General features: G+C 52.3%; 1 protein-coding gene across 3 annotated transcripts in view; it reads left to right on the top strand.

Annotated features, from left to right (window-relative positions):
• LOC140426746 (serine/threonine-protein kinase 32A-like) overlaps positions 1-17,570 on the top strand; it is a 550,050-nt gene extending 532,480 nt beyond the window's left edge. For all 3 annotated transcript variants that reach the window (XM_072511884.1, XM_072511881.1, XM_072511882.1), the window contains one exon: positions 15,937-17,570. In XM_072511884.1, coding sequence (XP_072367985.1) covers positions 15,937-16,060 — 124 coding nt within the window. In that variant the 3' untranslated portion in view covers positions 16,061-17,570. The remainder of the gene's footprint in view (positions 1-15,936) is intronic.
• Positions 17,571-19,330: the final 1,760 nt, after the last annotated feature.

The raw sequence follows: 19,330 nt of genomic DNA, 5'->3' as shown, positions 1-19,330 counted from the left end.
TGACGCAGCTCATCGCTCATGAAAGAGGATCCTCGATCGCTGTGGATATAGGTGGGGAAACCGAACAGAGTGAAGATGCTGTGGAGGGCTTTAATTACCGTGGCAGAAGTCATATCGGGACATGGGATGGCGAAAGGGAATGAGGAGTACTCATCAATCACGTTCAGAAAGTACGTGTTGCGGTCGGTGGAGGGGAGGGGCCCTTTGAAGTCCATGCTGAGGCGCTCAAAGGGCGGGAGGCCTTCACCAGGTGCGCTCGACGGTAGAAGTGCGGCTTGCACTCCGCGCAGACCTGGCAGTCTCTGGTGACGGTCCTGACCTCCTCAATGGAGTAGGGCAGGTTGCGGGCCTTGATGAAATGGAAGAACCGGGTGACCCCCGGGTGGCAGAGGTCATAGTGGAGAGCCCGGAGTCGGTCCACTTGTGCGCTGGCACATGTACCGTGGAATAGGGCGTCAAGGGGCTTGTTGAGCTTCCCCGGGCGATACAAGATCTCATAGTTATAGGTGGAGAGCTCGATCCTCCACCTCAAGATCTTGTCATTTTTGATCTTGCCCCGCTGTGTATTATTAAACATAAAGGTGACTGACCGTTGGTCAGTGAGGAGAGTGAATGTCCTGCCGGCCAGGTAATGCGTCCAATGTCGCACAGCTTCCACTATGGCTTGGGCCTCCTTTTCGACAGAGGAATGCCGAATTTCAGAGGCATGGAGGTTGCGGGAAAAGAAGGCCACGGGTCTGCCCGCCTGGTTGAGGGTGCCCGCCTGGTTGAGGGTGGCCGCCAGAGTTACGTCCGATGCATCGCTCTCCACCTGGAAGGGGAGGGACTCGTTGACCGCATGCATCGTGGCCTTGGCGATGTCTGCCTTGATGCGGTTGAAGGCCTGGCGGGCCTCAGCCGTCAGGTGGAAAGCTGTGGACTGAATGAGTGGACGGGCCTTTTCCGCATAATTAGGGACCCACTGGGCAGAGTAGGAGAAAAACCCCAGGCATCGTTTCAGGGCCTTGTGGCAGTGGGGGAGGGGAGTTCCATGCGGTCGGGGTCGGGCCCTCGAACTCCATTTTCCATGACATAGCCAAGGGTGGCTAAGCGGTTGGTGCGGAACACGCATTTCTCCTTATTGTAGGTGAGATTAAGGAGTTTGGCAGTCTGGAGGAATTTTACGAGGTTAGCGTCGTGGTCCTGCTGATCGTGGCCGCAGATGGTGACGTTATCTAGTTAATACTAGTTAATCATAGAATTTACAGTGCAGAAGGAGGCCATTCGGCCCATCGAGTCTGCACCGGCTCTTGGAAAGAGCACCCCACCCAAGGTCAACACCTACACCCTATCCCCACAACCCAGTAACCCCACCCAACACTAAGGGCAATTTTGGACACTAAGGGCAATTGATCATGGCCAATCCACCTAACCTGCACATCTTTGGACTGTGGGAGGAAACCGGAGCACCCGGAGGAAACCCACACACACACGGGGAGGACGTGCAGACTCCGCACAGACAGTGACCCAAGCCGGAATCGAACCTGGGACCCTGGAGCTGTGAAGCAATTGTGCTATCCACAAGGCTACCGTGCTGCCCTAGGTACGGGAAGGTGGCCCGCAGTCCGTACCGGTCAGCCATTCGGTCCATCTCTCGCTGGAAGACCGAGACCCAATTAGTGACACCGAAGGGAACCCTAAGGAGGTGATAGAGGCAGCCATCTGCTTCGAACGCAGTGTATTGGCGGTCCTCCGGGCGGATGGGGAGCTGGTGGTAGGCAGACTTCAGGTCCACTGTGGAAAAGACTCGATACTGCGCAATCTGATTGACCATGTCAGATATGCGTGGGAGGGGGTATGCGTCGAGCTGCGTGTACCGATTGATGGTCAATGACCATCCTGTGCTTCTCCCCAGACTTCACTACTACCACTTGAGCTCTCCAGGGGCTGTTGCTGGCCTCAATGACCCCTTCCCGCAGAAGCCGTTAGACCTCCGACCTGATGAAGGTCCTGTCCTGGGCACTGTACCATCTGCTCCTTGTGGCAACGGGTTTGCAATCCGGGGTGAGGTTCGCAAACAGGGAAGGTGGATCGGCCTTAAGGGTCGTGAGGCCGCATACGGTGAGGGGGGATAGGGGTCTGCCGAATTTTAAGGTTAGGCTTTGGAAATGGCACTGAAAGTCTAGGCCGAGTTACAGGGCAGCACAGAGGTGGGGGAGGACGTAAAGCCGGAAGTTGCTGAACACTACGCCTTGGACGGTGAGGGTCGCGATGCAGTACCCCCGGATTTCTACGGAATGGAATCCGGAGGCCAGGGAGATTTTCTGGGTGACGGGGTGTACCGGGAGGGAGTAGCGCCTTACCGTCGTGGGGTGGATGAAGCTCTCTGTGCTCCCGGAGTCAAAAAGGCAGGTGGTCTCATGCCCATCGATTTTCACCATCGTTGCCACGGTTGCGGGGCCGGGAACAATCCAGGGTGATAGAGGCGAGCTGCGGCAGATGCTGGGAGGTCCCGGGCTGGTCAGCGGTGGTGGAGGTAGCGGCAGGCGATGAACGGCCAGACGAGCAGGGGTCCTGAGACGCCGTCCAAAATAGCGCCGAAGATGGCGGCGCCCATGGGGCGCACATGGCGGGCGGCATCAAAGATGGCGGTGCCCACGGGCTGCACGTGGCTTGTGAAGGGGAAAATGGAGGCGCCCGTGGGTTGCACGTGGGGAGTGTAGGAACGCCGGGCCTGGAAACAGCGGCGGGCGACCGACCGGGCCTGGCAAATAGAAACAAAGTGTCCCTTCTTCCCACAGCCGTTGCAGGTCGAGCTCCGCGCCGGGCAGCGCTGCCTGCAAAAATAGCACTTGGGCCCCTCAGAGTTGGCTGGCTGCCGTGCGGCGCAGGCTTGCGGTGAGCTGGAGTCAGCAGCTGGTGGGGCCCACGATGCCCACGAGGGTGCCGCGCGGTCGGGGGCGTAGGACTGGACGTTACGGGAGGCCACTTCTTACGAATTAGCAAGCTGCCTAGTTCCCGCAAGATCAAGCGTGGCCCCTTCCAGTAGCTGCTGGCGGACGTATGCAGACTTCATGCCCACGACGTAAGCGTCTCTAATTAAACGTTCGGTGTGCTGGACTGTCGACACTGCCTGGCAGTCACAGTTCCTACCTAGGATGTGCAGGGCACACCAGAAATCGTCCAGAGACTCCCCGGGGAGTTGCTGTCTCGTGGCCAGGAGGTGTCTGGCGTATACTTGATTGACTGGTCGAACGTAGTGTACCTTCAGGAGCTCCATCGCTTTGGAGTAAGTGGGCGCATCCTGGATGAGAGGAAAAATGTCAGGGCTCACCCATGAATAGAGGACTTGGAGCTTCTGTGAGTCCGAGGGTTCCTCAGCGGATGTTCGGAGGTAGCTTTCAAAGCAGGCTAGCCAGTGCTCAAAGGCGGACGTAGCGTTGGCTGCTTGAGGGCTCAGCTGCAGGAGATCAGGCTTGATGCGGAGATCCATCGTTTAAAAAAAATCTTTGCTCAATAAATTGATGCACTATCAATTACCACAAAGACGAGAGTAGTGGAATAATCGAGGCTTTATTGAGCAAAGATGTTGTGCCCCCTGTAGCTGGAACCAGAATGGCTGCAGCACTGGCGAGCACACACATTTATACGCCGCCTACTGCGCGGAGCCAGCAGGCAGGGATTTACCCTTGTACCTCTAATATACAGGCAGTGCCGTAATACATGTAATACAACTAGTGGTTACTACCACAATAGGGCTACAAAGTGCCACAACCAAGGGCTCGAAACAAGGAATCGCTGCAAGCACCCACCCAGTACGGTCTCTGGGCGAAGGGAGACCCCAGAGTGCAGTGGACTACCCGCGTGGCAGACACACAGTAGGTGGCCATGTCGGGTGCCTCCTGGAGAAAGGGAAACCCCAGGGCGCAGGGACCCGACCGCATGGAGAGAGCAGTGTCAGCGGCCATCCTGGACGGCCCCCTAACAAAGGGAAACCCACGGGGCAGGGGCGCGTCCACCAGGTAAGTTTCGTTAATCCCACAGGAGCGAGCGAACAGAAGCCCCTCACCAGGATAGTCACCTGGAACGTAAGGGGACTTAACGGCCCAGTGAAAAGATCCACAGACCTCACCCACCTAAGAAATATGAAGGCCGACATAGTCTTCCTCCAAGAGACACACCTGAGAGAGCAGGACGGACTGCGGGTAAGAAAGGGCTGGGTGGGACAAACCTACCATTCCTGCTGTGGGACGAGGGCCAGTGGGGTGGCAATACTGATCAGCAAGAGGACGATGTTTAGGGTGACGAAGACGGTTACGGACCCAGGGGGACAGTACGTCATGGTCAGCGGGGCACTTGATGGGGCACCGGTAGTACTAGTTAAAGTGTAAGCACCCAACTGGGACGACACGAGCTTCATCAAGAAGACCATGGCAGAAATCCCTGACATAGCGACGCACCGATTAATCATGAGGGGGGGGACTTCAACTGTGTACAGGACCCAAAGACAGACAGATCAAACCCCAAAACGGGGAAAACCTCAAGCATGGCAAGGGAACTCAGTTACATTATGGAACAGATGGGAGCGGTGGATCCCTGGAGGTTCACCCACCCAGGGGGAGAAGGAGTTCTCCTTCTTCTCCCCAGTACACAATGTATACACCAGAATTGACTTCTTTGTGGTGGGGAAAACGGTGCTTCTGGGGACAGACAAAGTGGAATACTCCGCAATTGGGTATCTTCCCGGTACACCCACAAGTAGGTGGGGCAGCCCTAACGGGACTGCCATTTAAACAAGCCCAACACAGATTCCGCTACCTGGGGATACAAATAGCCCATGACTGGAAAGCGATCCACAAATGGAACCTCACCAATCTGACAGAGGAAGTAAAAAAGGACCTGCAAAGATGGAACACACTCCCACTCTCCCTCGTGGGGAGAGTCCAGACGATCAAAATGAACGTACTGCCCAGGTACCTCTTCCCATTCAGATCCATCCCGATCTACATCCCCAAGGCCTTTTTCAAAGCTGGACAAAGCTGTTTGTATGGGGGAGGAAGAATGCTAGGATCCCAAAGAAGGTCCTACAAAAAACAAAATCCAGGGGGGGCTTGCCCTCCCAAACCTACAACTTTACCACTGGGCGGCGACGGACGAGCGAATAAGGGGATGGATCAAGGAGCCAGAAGCCGAGTGGGTGCGCGCGGAAGAGGCCTCCTGCATGGGGACCTCCCTCCGGGCCCTCGCCACGGTGGCGCTCCCATCCCCACCCAAAAACACTCCAGCAGCCCGGTGGTGATAGCCATCCTCCAGTCCTGGAACCAACTACGGCAACAATTTGGCCTGACCAGAATGTCGGGTAAAGCTACCATCTGCAACAACCATAGGTTCACGCCAGCGCTGACTGACGCCACCTTCAAAAGGTGGGGACAGGACGGAGGGACACTGACAGTCAGGGACCTATACACGGACGACAGGATCGCAACACTGGACGAACTGACAGAGAAATTCCAGCTCGCCAGGGGGAACGAGCTAAGGTATCTACAACTCAGAAACTTCCTACGAAAGGAGACAAGGACGTACCCACAACCGCGTAGACAGACATTACTGGAAGAGTTACTGGATGCAAGCATACTAGATAAAGTAAACTGTAGCGACATGTATGACCGACTGGGAGAAAGGGCCGACACCATACTGGACGCAACAAGAAAGAAATGGTAGGAGGACCTGGGGATTGAAATAGGGTGGGGACTCTGGAGCGAAGCACTGCACAGGGTCAACACCACCTCCACGTGCGCAAGGCTCAGCCTGACGCAGCTAAAAGTGGAACATAGAGCCCACTTAACAATAACTCCAATGAGTAGGTTCTTCGCGGAGATGGAGGACAGATGTGAACGGTTCCAAGGAGGCCCGGCCAACCACGCCCAGGCTTTTCCCCAGGGTAGAGGGGTCAATTACTAGGGGGCATAGGTTTAAGGTGCGAGGGGCAAGGTTTAGAGTAGATGTATGAGGCAAGTTTTTTACGCAGAGGGTAGTGGGTACCTGGAACTCGCTACCGGAGGAGGTGGTGGAAGCAGGAACGATAGTGACACTCAAGGGGCATCTTGACAAGTACATGAATAGGATGGGAATAGAGGGATACGGACCCAGGAAGTGTAGAAGATTGTAGTTTAGTCGGGCAGCATGGTCGGCATGGGCTTGGAGGGCCGAAGGGCCTGTTCCTGTGATGTACTTTTCTTTGTTCTTTGTTCTGGTCTTGCCCCAGACTTGCGGGGTACTGGACAGCCTTCTTCGAGGCAATGTCCAAAGTGGTGGGGGTGAGGGTGGAGCCATGCCCGAAAGGGGCGGTCTTCGGGGTTTCAGACCAGCCAGATCTATTCCTGGGGAGAAGGACAGACGCCCTTGCCTTTGCTTCCCTGATCGCCCACCGTAGAATCCTGTTCGGCTGGCGGTCAGCAGCACCACCCAGAGCTGCAGACTGGCTGTCCGACCTCTCGGAATCTCTCCGAATGGAGAAAATCAAATTCGCCATCCGAGGGTCAGACGACGGCTTCCACAGAACGTGGGAGCCATTCACCCAATTGTTCCGAGACCTGTTTGTGGCCAACGAACAAGCAGAAGAATAGCCAGGTAGCCAAGAAACCGGGGAGAGTAGCCAACGCATGAGAGGGAGAGATAGTCCGGGAGAGCGGGGGTGGATGGGTACAGCTAAATCTAAGAGGAAGGAAAGGCGAACCACAGGAGAGGGGGAGGAGGCAGGGAAATGACAGCCGGAGGGCATGGGAAACGATAACAAACTTAGCATCTCCAGGAACAGAGAACAAGGAGAATACAGGCGAAAGACGGGAGGAACAGCTGAAGCGGAGGTGAGCGCGAGACGACAACGGCAATGAGATCTGTCCGGGAGAAGCAAGTGACAACACCAATACCAAACCCATTCGAGTATTGCCCTCTGTAATTGTTTCTCCGGCACCCAAATGTATATTTACCTCCCCAGTCTCCACCCCCCGCACCCACAAACAGTCGCCTACTTTTGTGTTGTAAATAAGTTTGCCAGTTGTACAGAGTTGCTGTTGTTGAGCTGGTGCACAATACCCTACCAGTTATTCTATTTTATTTATTTTTAAATTTTTTATTTTTACTTTTTTTTTTTGGCATGTTTGGGTGTGCCCTTCTCTTCTATATATGTATATATATAAATTTCATATCCTGTGTACATAACGGTAAATATACTTTGTTCAAAAACCCAATCAAAAAACATTTATATTAAAAAAAAGTAACCAAAATCCTGTTTAACTGTTTGAGACACAGAAAAGTAATCTCCCCTCGTGAGAGCTATTCGGAGTCTTAACAGAGAAACAGATTTCCCTCTTTTGGTGCCTTAGTCTGATATAGGTTCGTAAGATCCGGAATACCTAAACCGCTCACAGGGGAAGATTTGATTTGTGTCCTGAACTCCAAGTTGGATTGGTCTGAACCAAAATTGTTGGCACCTTTGGGGGTAGTGAAGGTACTGACGGTGTTCATAGGAGATGGGGGTGGATCCGGGGCGGTTTTTGCACTCTGGGGGCAGGGAATTCTCCTTTTTCTCTCCAGAGCATAGCGTGAATTCACATATCGACCTTTTTGTGATGGGGATGGCTCTGCTGCCAAGGATGAGGAAAGCAGAATATTCCGCGATAGTGATTTCAGATCACACTCCGCACCTGGTAGATGTGGGCCGGGATTCTCCAAAATCCCGGCTAAGTGTTGACGCCGGCGTCAACGGGCCTCTTGGCCCAGCAATTCGGCAGCCCGCAGGGTGCCAGCATGGGCCGGACTGCCGCACGCATCTCCGGCGCCGATATGCGGCTCTGCACTGCCGGCGCGGGTCCGGTCAGTTGAGGTGGCAGGCAGCCTCCCGGCAGATTGTCCAGATTCGGGGTTCGGGTGGTGAACTAGTGTCTGCGCCGGATAAAGTTAACGGGGCTTTTGAGGCTTTTACAAGAATTTCTGTAGGTGGGAACCGCCTGGGGCGGAGACAGATATGCGGGAGTTTCAGGAGTGACTGGAGTGCCCTCAGGTGTAGGAAGAGGACCAGGAAGGGTTGGAGGAGCCATTGGGGGTGGAGGAGGTCTTGACAGCTATTGGCCGAATGCAGACTGCTAAGGCAGCGGGGCTGGATGGGTTCCCGGTGGAATTTTAGTTTAGATCAACTGGTGCCTTTATTGGTGGAGATGTCTGAGGATTCGGTAGCGCGGGGATCTCATCCAGAGAGAATGATGCAAGCGTCCATCTTGCTTCTGCTAAAGAATGTTAAGGACCCGGTAGAGTGTGGGTCTTTATTAACTATGGATGCTAAGATCTTAGCTAAGGTCTTAGCCCTGAGGTTGGAGGAGTGTCTCCCTCAGGTTATTGGGTAGGATCAGACAGAGTTCATGAAGAGTCCGTTCATGAAGGCGGTTGTCTTCTAATGTGAGGTGGCGTTTAAACATGGTATTGTCCCCAGCAGAAGGGAGAGAGCAGGAGGTTATTGTGGCGTTGGATGCCGAGAAGACTTTTGATAGGGTAGATTGGGGGTATTTGTTTGTGTGTTGGAACAGTTTGGGATAGGGCCTTAATTTGTGTCGTGGGATCGGTTATTATAAAAGGCACCTAAGGCCAGTGTCCGTACAAATATTGTAACTTCGAGATACTTTCAGCTGCACTGGAAATCAAAGCAGGGGTGCCCTATGTCCCCGGCTTGTATGCATTGGCTATTGAGTCTTTGGCCATTGACCTGAGGGCCTCGGCTAAGCAGAAAGGGATAATAAGATGGGGGGGTAGGGCGGGATTCTGTGATCCTGAGGCTAAGTGTTGGTGCCGTCGGAAACGCCGTCACATTTCTCGACGGCATCAACACGGCCTCAGGATCAGCAATTCTGGCCTCTACAGGGGGCCAGCACGGCGCTGGAGCGGTTCACGCCGCTCCGGCTGCTGATCCCGGCATGCACAATGGCTCCCTTCAACGCGCTGGCCCCGACGCAACCGGGCGCAGGGCTACAGGGGCCGGCGGGAAAGAAAGGAGGCCCCCAGCCAGAGAGGCCGGCCCGCTGATCGGTGCACCCCGATGGTGGGCCAGGCCACATCGGAGGCCCCCCCCCCCCCCCCCGGGGCGGACCCCCCCTTCCTCCCCACAGGCCGCCCCAGACCCTTCCACGCCGAGTTCCTGCCGGCTGAGAGCAGGTGAAGACGGTGCCGGCGGGACTCGGCTTTTTTACGACGGCTGCTCGGCCGTCCCGGGCTGAGAATCGGCTGGGGGGCCATGTAGAGCGGCCCCCGCCCAGCGGTGCACCAACCACTCCAGCGTCAATGGCACCGATTCTCTGCTCTGCGGAGAATCACGTGCTGGCGTCAGGGCGGCGTGGCGCGATTCGCGCCGGTCGTGGGGATTCTCCGGCCCGGCCCTGGGTTGAGAGAATCCCGCCCAGAGTGTCCTTGTACGCTGATGACCTTCTTTTGTACTTGACAGGCCCAATCCCGACAATGAGTGACATCATGGTGCTGCTGAAGCGGCTTGGGGCTTATTCAGGGTATAAATTGAATTGGGAGAAACATGAGTTTTTTTCAGTCACTCTGTCGGGGAGGGGAGCAAATCTTGGGGTGTTACCGTTCCACTGAACGGGTTCTCATTTTACCTATCAGTGGGTGCAGGTCGCTCAGGATTGGGCCCAGCTTCAGAAGTTGAATTTTACGAGTTTGATGAGCACGGGTAAGACTGACTTACAGAATAAACTCCCTCTGTCCTTGACGGGCAGGATTCAGTCGGTAAAGGTGAATGGTTTGCCACGGTTTCTCTTTCAGTTCCAGTGTTTTACCAGTTTTTCTGCCGAAATCTTTTTCTGGGTGAGTGGATGTGGTAGTCTGTATTAGGGGTATTACGGTACCAAGGTTGGAGGTACCTGATACTTTAAGATCATTGGTGTTGGAGGTACCTGATACTGCAAGATCATTGGTGGAGCCTGCCTGCTGGTTCCGCCCAGAAAGGCAGAGTATAAGAGTCTGTGTTTCCCTAGCTGCTGCATTCTGTACCTGTGCTGCTGGGGGAAACATCTAGTTCAATAAAGCCTTCAATTGTCCTACAATCTCGCTTCGGGAGTTATTGATCCTGCATCAATTTATTGAACTAGATTTGAAGAATGGAGCTCCACACCAAGCCGGAGTGTCTACAACTTAGCCCCCACGCGGCAAACTCAGCGGCGACCTTTAAACACTGGCTGGCGTGTTTCAACGGATACATCAGGACGGTCACAACTACACCCATGGAGGATCAGAAACTGCAAGTTCTCCGCTCGAGTGAGCCCAGAAATCTACATGCTCATCGAGGATGCGGACGGTTTCGAGGCCGCGATGACCCTGTTAAAAGGACACTACATTCGCCCAGTAAATCAGGTTTACGCCCGACATCTCCCAGCTACCAGGCGACAATTCCGGGGGAATCGCTAAACAAATTCTACCGCGCATTGCTAGTACTAGGTAGGAACTGTGACTGTCCGCAAGTTTCAGCCAACGACCACACCAAACTTTTAATCCGGGACGCCTTCGTTGCAGGTATTCTGTCCTCGCAGATCCGCCAGTGGCTGCTGAAAATGGAGATGCTGGGTCTCAAGGAGGCACGGGCACTCGCAAGCTCCTTAGACGTAGCCTCCCGCAACGCCCGAGCGTGCGTCCCCAACCGCGTGGTACCCCATGGGCAACGTGGACCCCACCCGCAGACGATCCCGACGCATTCCCCAACCCCCCACAAGCTTGTGCCGCGCGGCTGCCAGGCAACCCCGGGGGGCCCCGATGCTATTTTTGCAGTCAAGCCAAGCACCCCCGACATCACTGCCCGGCCCGTTCCGAAACTTGCGAGGGCTGTGGGAAGAAGACGCATTTTGTGGCGGTATGCCAGGCCCGGTCAGTCGCCGCTGTCTCCGCAGGTGAACCAGGGCCGCCACCATTCCCCTCCTCGCAGGCCACGTGCGGCCCGTGGGCACCGCCATCTTCGGTCCCGCGAGCCACGTGCGGACCCCAGGCACCGCCATCTTGTCCACCCACGGCCATGTGCAACCTGTGGGCGCCGCCATCTTGGCTGGAGTCTCAAGTCCCCGATTCGGATGACCGCACACCGCCCGAGGAGATCCATCAGCTTCTGCCACGACTCGCCTCGGTGACACTGGACCAGTCTCGGCCCCGAACTCTTTTGATCGCTACGACGACCGTGCTCATCAACGAACACACGACATCCTGCCTGATTGACTCCGGGAGCACGGAGAGCTTTATCCACCCCAATACAGTAAGGCGCTGCTCCCTCACTATACACCCAGTTAACCAGAAAATCTCCCTGGCCTCCGGGTCTCACTCTGTGGAGATCAAGGGGTACTGCATAGCTAACCTCACAGTCCAGGGAAGAGAATTTAACAATTTCCGACTCTACGTCCTCCCTCACCTCTGCGCTGCCACACTCCTGGGATTGGACTTCCAATGTAACCTCCAGAGCTTAACTTTTAAATTCAGCGGACCTATACTGTCTGCAGCCTCGCGACCCTCAAGGACTACCCACCTTCCCTGTTTGCAAACCTCACCCCCGTTTGCAAACTCGTCACCACCAGGAGCAGACGGTACAGTGCCCAGGACCGGACCTTCATCAGGTCGGAAGTCCAGCGGTTACTAAAGGAAGGTATTATCGAGGCTAGCAACAGCCCCTGGAGAGCTCAAGTGGTGGTTGTAAAGACCGGGGAGAAGCACAGGATGGTCATCGATTATAGTCAGACCATCAACAGGTATATGCAGCTCGATGCGTACCCTCTCCCCCGCATATCTGATTTGGTCAATCAGATTGCACAATACAAGGTCTTTTCCACGGTGGACCTCAAATCCACCTACCACCGGTTCCCCACTCGCCTGGACGACCGCAAGTACACTGCATTCGAAGCAGATGGGCAGCTCTACCACTTCCTAAGGGTTCCCTTCGGTGTCACAAATGGGGTCTCGGTCTTCCAACGGGAGATGGACCGAATGGTTGACCGGTACGGGCTGCGGGCCACATTTCCGTACCTCAACAACGTCACCATCTGCGGCCACGACCAGCAGGACCACGACACCAACCTCTGAAAATTCCTCCATACCGCCAGTCTCCTTAACCTGACCTATAACAAGGAGAAATGCGTATTCAGCACCGATCGTCTAGCCATCCTTGGCTACGTAGTGCAGGGTGGAATCATAGGCCCCGATTCCAAACGCATGCGCTCACTCATGGAGTTTCCTCTCCCCACTGCTCCAAGACCCTGAAACGTTGCCTGGGGCTTTTCTCATATTACGCCCATTGGGTCCCCAATTATGCGGACAAGACCCGCCCACTAATCCAATCCGCGGCTTTCCCCCTGTCGGCAGAGGCCCGCCAGGCCTTCAGTCGCATAAAGGCAGACATCGCAAAGGCCACAATGCACGCAATCGATGAGTCCCTTCCCTTCCAGGTCGAGAACAATGCATCCGACGTAGCTCTGGCGGCCACCCTCAACCAAGCGGGCAGGCCCATGGCCTTCTTCTCACGCACCCTCCTTGCCTCCGAAATCCGTCATTCCTCCGTTGAAATGGAAGCCCAAGCCATAGTAGAAGCTGTACGGCATTGGAGGCACTACCTGGCCGGCAGGAGATTCATGCTCCTCACTGACCAACGGTCAGTAGCTTTCATGTTCGTTAATGCACAGCGGGGCAAGATAAAGAACGATAAGATCTTACAGTGAAGGATCGAGCTCTGCACCTACAACTACGAGATCTTGTATCGTCCCGGGAAGCTCAACGAGCCTCCTGATGCCGTATCCCACGGCACATGTGCCAACGCACAAGTGAACCAACTCCGGACCCTTCACGGTGACCTCTGCCACCCGGGGGTCACTCGTTTCTTCCATTTTATCAAAACCCGCAACCTGCCCTACTCCATCGAGGAGGTCAGGACCGTCACCAGGAACTGCCAAATCTGCGCTGAGTGCAAGCTGCACTTCTACCGGCCAGAGAAAACGCACTTGGTGAAGGCTTCCCGCCCCTTTGAGTGCGTCAGCATGGACTTCAAAGGACCCCTCCCCTCCACCAACTGCAACACGTACGTCTTGAACGTGATTGACGAGTACTCCCGGTTGCCGTTCGCCATCCCCTGTCCCGACATGACCGCTGCCACCATCATTAAAGCCCTCCACAGCATCTTTACCCTGTTTGGTTTCCCTGCCTACGTCCACAGCGATAGGGGGTCCTCCTTAAGAGCGACGAGCTGCGTCAATTCCTGCTCAGTAAGGGCATTGCCTCAAGCAGGACGATCAGCTACAACCCCCGGGGAAACGGGCAGGTGGAGCGAGAGAACGGAACAGTCTGGAAGACTACTGGCCCTACAGTCCAAGAATCTCCCAGCCTCCCACTGGCAGGAGGTCCTCCCCAATGCACTCCATTCGATCACTATTGTGTACCACGACCAACGAAACACCTCATGAACGTCTCCTTGTCTTCCCTTGGAAGTCCTCCTCTCGCTCCCAACCTGGTTGGCAGCTCCTGGACCCATTCTGGTCCGCAAACACGTGCGGGCGCACAAGTCGGACCCGTTGGTCAAGAGGGTACACCTCCTTCATGCTGACCCTCAGTACGCCTGGCGTACCCCGATGGCCAACAGGATAAGGTATCCCTCCGGGACCTGACGCCCGCTGGATCCCCACCCACACCCCCCTCACCAACCCCAACCACCCTCCCACCGGCGCACCCCACTGCTGCCCCTTTCCCAGGGGGATCGGTCCTTCCACTGGTCCCACCTAAGGGCGATGAAGCTGAAGACGCCACGCTCCAGGAGTCACGGATGCCCGAGCCGGCGCCTGCATCACCGCCGAGACTGCGACGATCACAGAGGACGACCAGGGCACCCGATCGACTAATAGCTTCATTATGAAATGTATCCGTAAATAAATACCTGTAAATAATTTGTGTAACATGTAAAAAGGCAAAACACTGTACCACCGACGGGTACTGCCATAACCTCCACCACTGTACAATGCAAGACCACCACCCATGCCGGACTCTTTTTTAACAGGGGATGAATGTGGTAGTCTGTATTAGGGGTAATACGGTACCTAGGTTGGAGGTTCCTGATACTGTAAGATCATTGGTGTTGGAGGTACCTGATACTGTAAGATGGAGCCTGCCTGCTGGTTCTGCCCATAAAGGCGGAGTATAAGAGTTTGTGTTTCCCTAGCTGCTGCATTCTGTACCTGCGCAGGTACAGAATGCAGCAGCTAGGGAAACACAAACTGGGGGAAACAACTAGTTCAATAAAGCCTTCAATTGTCCTACAATCTCGCTTCGGGAGTTATTAATCGTGCATCATTGGAAAAATTAGTTTTGGCTTTTATTTGGGTGGATAAAGTAGCTGGGATTCAGCAGACGTTCCTGCAGAGGATCCGGCAGTCAGGGACTTGGCATTGCCAAGCTTGATATATCATTACTGAGCGGCAAATGCTGAGAAGATGCTGGGGTGTTGGGGGGGATCCTAAGGCTGTGTAGGTACAGATGGAGCCTGGGTTGTGTAGGGGGTCAGGGCTAAGGGTATTAGTGGCGGCCTCGCTGCCATTTTCTCCAGGTGGTGGTCTCCATACTGAGGATATGGAGATAGTTTCGACACCACTTTAAATTGGAGGTGATATCAAAGCTGGTGCTATTCGGCACGAACAATATGTGTGAGCCAACAAGGTTGGATGCTAAGTTTAGGAGATGGGAGGAGAAGGGGGTGGAAGGAATGAGGGACTTGTTTTTGGAGCAGTTTACGAGCTTGGAGGTGTTGTCAGGGAATTTGGGCTTTCGCAGACGGACACCTTTAGGAACCTACGGGTTTTCAATTTTGTGAAAATGATCTGTCCGACATTCCGGGTGGTGCCTCCGTCCTCGTTGTTGGAGAGGGTTTTGTCGCTGGGAGGGATAGAAATGGAGAGTATGTCAGTGATTTATGGTTGGATTATGGTGGAAGATGCACTGTCTGTGGAGGGGGATAAGGCTAAGTGGAAGAAGGAGGAGTTGGGGTTGGAGCAGGAGGATGGTGTGTGATGCGAGGCTCTCCATAGGGTGAATGCAATGTCATCATGTGCAAGATTAGGGTTGATACAGTTGAAGGTAGCGCAGAGAGCCCATTTGACCGAATCCAGGATGAGCCGGGTGTTTGCGGGAGTGGAGGATAAGTGTGAGTGATGTGGGAGGGTTCCGGCTAATCATGTACACATGTTCTGGTCGTGTCCTAAGCTCATGAAGTTCTGGGTCTCCTTCTTTAGCACCATGTCGGCGATTCTGCAAATGGAACTGAAGGCCTGTCCCTTAGGGGCCATATCTGGGGTGTCAGACCTGCTGGAGCTGCAGGCAGGGGTGGAGGCTGCCATTCTGGTCTTCGCCTCGCTAATTGCCCAGAGGTGAGTGCTGATGGGATGGAGGTCAGCTTCTCTGCCCAGTGTCTCAGTATGGAGGGGCATCTTATTTTATATCTCGAGAAAGTTAAGTACACCATGAGGGGGGGGCGCAATCGAACGGTTCTACCGGAGATGGCAGACATTTATTCTGCATTTAAAAGAGCTGGTCACCATTGGTTGGTAGGAAGGGGGGAAGGGAGTTAGAGGAGGGCTGTTGGTGGGGGGGGGGGGTCTTTCTGTTGGGGGACTTTTTTGCACGGGGGGGGGGGGGGGGTTGTTATTGTTTTACTGTTTATGTATGAAATTGAAAAATTTGAATAAAAATATATTTTTTACATTCTATTCCTTAGCAGGTTAGCCTGTGAATCGAGTTTTCTTATTTTTGAAGCTACCACTTGGATAGCGAGAGGCTTGTTTGGTTCTTTCGTTACCCTGACCCAGTCTCCGTCTGAAAAGGGAAGGCTGTCACCTTGAATCACTTCCTGAGCGGCTCCCAGTGCCTCACACTTTTGTTTGTTTCTTTCAGGCATAAGAAAAAGCCGGATCAAGCACAACAAAAATGCACAGCGGACATGGAGGAGCATCGGAAAGAAGAGGATGACGGAAAAAACAACAACGTGATAAAGACAAATTACACGCAGCCATGTTAAGTTACACTCTGGGAGCATGGTACCTCTGAGACCTACAAAACTAGATAGGAAGTACACAGTAGATCTATTCATAGTACATGTCAGTCCTACTCATTAAAGAGACATTGTCATAGCTGCTGTCATGGCTGAGTGGTTGAATGTAGTGTGGTGCTGAGCAATTAAAAACCTGAAGATCCCGGGTTAAATTCCTGACCTTTGCTGAGGAGGCTCATCTCAGTTGTGGTAACAGGTGAGGGGGTGCTTCAGTTGATTTTGGCACATTGGAGCGAAAGGGGCAGGGGGAACGGGAGGGGTATAGGTTTAAGGTGAGAGGGGCAAAGTTTAGAGTAGATGTACGAGGCAAGTTTTTTACGCAGAGGGTAGTGGGTGCCTGGAACTCGCTACCGGAGGAGGTAGTGGAAGCAGGGACGATAGGGACATTTAAGGGGCATCTTGACAAATATATGAATAGGATGGGAATAGAAGGATACGGCCCCAGGAAGTGTAGAAGATTGTAGCTTAGTCGGGCAGTATGGTCGGCACGGGCTTGGAGGGCCGAAGGGCCTGTTCCTGTGCTGTACATTTCTTTGTTCTTTGTTCTTTGGGTGGGACACAACCACAACCTATCAATTGGGAAAATACACGAGGGATGATTGTCAGACAAGTTACTGGGTGGGCTGCCAGTATTCCCACAGGCATATCGGAAGGGAGTAAGCTCCTTAAGGAGAATAAGGGGGAAGATTGGGAAGCGTTTAGTTACTTTTTGTTTTGAAAAGAAAGAGCGAAAACAGAGCAGAAGACAAATACTGCAGATGCTGGAAATCTGAAAATGCACAGAAAATGCTGGAAGGACTCAGCAGGAGAGAGAAACACCTGTGGAGAGAGGAATAGAGTTAACGTTTCAGATCGATAAGCTTTCAACAGTAGAATGATGACCGGCCTATAATCATCACCCTGTTTCTCACTCCACATAGTGCTGCCAGACCTGCTGACTATTTCCAACATTTTCCACCTTTATATCAACCCAGAAGACAATGCCCCTTTCACCATGTGCATTAACTAGGCGATAGAACTAACCATGTCATGCAAAGTAATGAAGCCATGTTGGCTCAGCACCAGATCAAAATGCCAGGTACATTTGTTACAGACTCTGAGCGAGAAGCTGTAAAAAAGGCTGTGATCACATTCCAGAAGGAAAGCCCCTCAGTTGACAATAGAACTCTATCTAGTTGCCCCTCACCTTAACCCATTAAGAGGTTTTTGCCACTGATGGCAACAAACTGGGGTTCATCTGCACCCCACATTAGACCCACCGTTAGTAGCTTTGAATATAAGGCTCGGGGAATTGCAGGAGAACAGTTGGTTTTCTAGGCTTCAGATTTACACTTGTACCTTGCTGTTTCTGGACGTTAGTGTTACCAAGTACAAAATATTCAGTTTTACAACCTTCACAACCTAAAGACTAATGTACTATGAAGCTTTTCACAGCCATGGGAGCACTTTTTTCACTGAAATAAATGATCTAATGAGAGCTTGGTGTCTGTCATTATAGGAAAATGTTGCTCATTGAAGCTTCCTGTTACACCTCACCTGTCGATGATGGCAGTAAGTGCGCCCATCTCCAGTTATACAGATAGGGTTTTGCACCTACATAAATTAAATGGTTATAACCAATGGTTATCCCACATTGTCACACTTTAATTGCATCCTTTGCAGCCACACCAACTGCCTGTATGTTAAACAAGAATTTATAAAAATATTACTGCAACAGATATTAGACAGGTTTTTAATGGGTTGAAGGGTTGTGGAAAATGGGCAGGACGGTGGAGTTAAGGCCAGGATGAGATCTGTCATGATTGAATGGTGGAGCAGACTCAAGCCAAATGGCCTAATTCTGCTCTTATATCTTATAAATATATTGTAATATATATAATTTCATAACAGTTTCCTACTTTCACCACACATCTTTGTCACTCTTTCCTTTGTTTTTATTTTTCTTCTTTCGTCCCCTTTTTCTTTTCTCTCTTTATTTTTCCTTTCTCTTTCTCTCTATTTCTCTTTTTTTTTGTCTCCTGTTCCCATTTTATCATGTTTACCCTTCTTGTTGCTCTGGTTTATGTCTCCCCTTTCTTTCTCTCTCTCTATACATTTATTTATTTTGTCTTTCTTTCTCTCTCCTTCATCTGTCTTTCCCCTATTTCCTTTCTCTCGCCACTCTTTCCTCTCTTTCTCCCCCTGGTTATCTTTTTATTCTTCTTGCCATTGGTGTATATGGGATCTTGCTATGCCTACATGAGAACTCACTGTTTGTGAAACACTTTGAAACACCTCTCAGGTGGTTTTATTCCTCCTTTTGATACAATTTCTTTTCAATTTTTGCCATGATTACTTATAATAATCTTTATTAGTGTCGCAATTAGGCTTACATAAACACTGCAATGAAGTTACTGTGAAAATCCCCTAGTCGCCACACTCCGGCACCTGTTCGGGTACACAGAGGGAAAATTCAGAACATCCAATTCAACTAACAAGCACGTCTTTCGGGATTTGTGGGAGGAAACCGGAGCACCCGGAGGAAACCCACGCAGACACGGGGCGAACGTGCAGACTCCGTACAGACGATGACCCAAGTGGGAATCGAACACGGGTCCCTGGTGCTATGAAGCAACCATTGTGCTACCATGATGGTACCTCAGTCATGTGGCCTGACATCCTGGTACCATAGCACATTGCTAAGGATTGCCATGGTTCTGCGAGGTGTGATATCACATGAGCCACGAAGCCACCTTCATTGTGTAAAATAAAATCAAAAAATAACTTTAAGGTATTTTTTAGTCTTCCATTTTCATGAGTTTACAGTTCAGTTGATTTACTTCATAATATTTGTGTCAAATAGATGAGATACCACAGCTGAGAAAACCTTTGGCTCCATGTTCAAAAGTGAGGATTGAGTGCTCCAGCAAAGTTTCAGAAGACTGTTTTCAATCAATGAAACAGAGAAGGATGAAAATATGATCATTACTCCAGAATTAAAAGTAAAAACTGAATTTTTCTCAGAATTAAACCATTCCAAACAATTGTCATCTGCATTTGTTAACTCGACTCCTCCCTGTATAAAGATGAAACCTCTGTTATTCACTCTGTTCAATCAGGATGAAGTTCAGTAAATCATGCCAGCTAATGCTTATTGTTCAGGATTGAACATCAGGATTTGACAGCTTCCTTACACTGTCGCTTTTAATAATAATATTTATTGTCACAAGTTGGTTTACATTAACACTTCAATTAAGT

The sequence above is a fragment of the Scyliorhinus torazame genome, chromosome 7 (genome assembly GCF_047496885.1).
Source record: "Scyliorhinus torazame isolate Kashiwa2021f chromosome 7, sScyTor2.1, whole genome shotgun sequence".
In the NCBI taxonomy this organism is placed as follows: Eukaryota; Metazoa; Chordata; class Chondrichthyes; order Carcharhiniformes; family Scyliorhinidae; genus Scyliorhinus; species Scyliorhinus torazame.
Note: the sequence above shows the minus strand (reverse complement) of the source record. Positions and strands in the feature narration are given on the sequence as shown.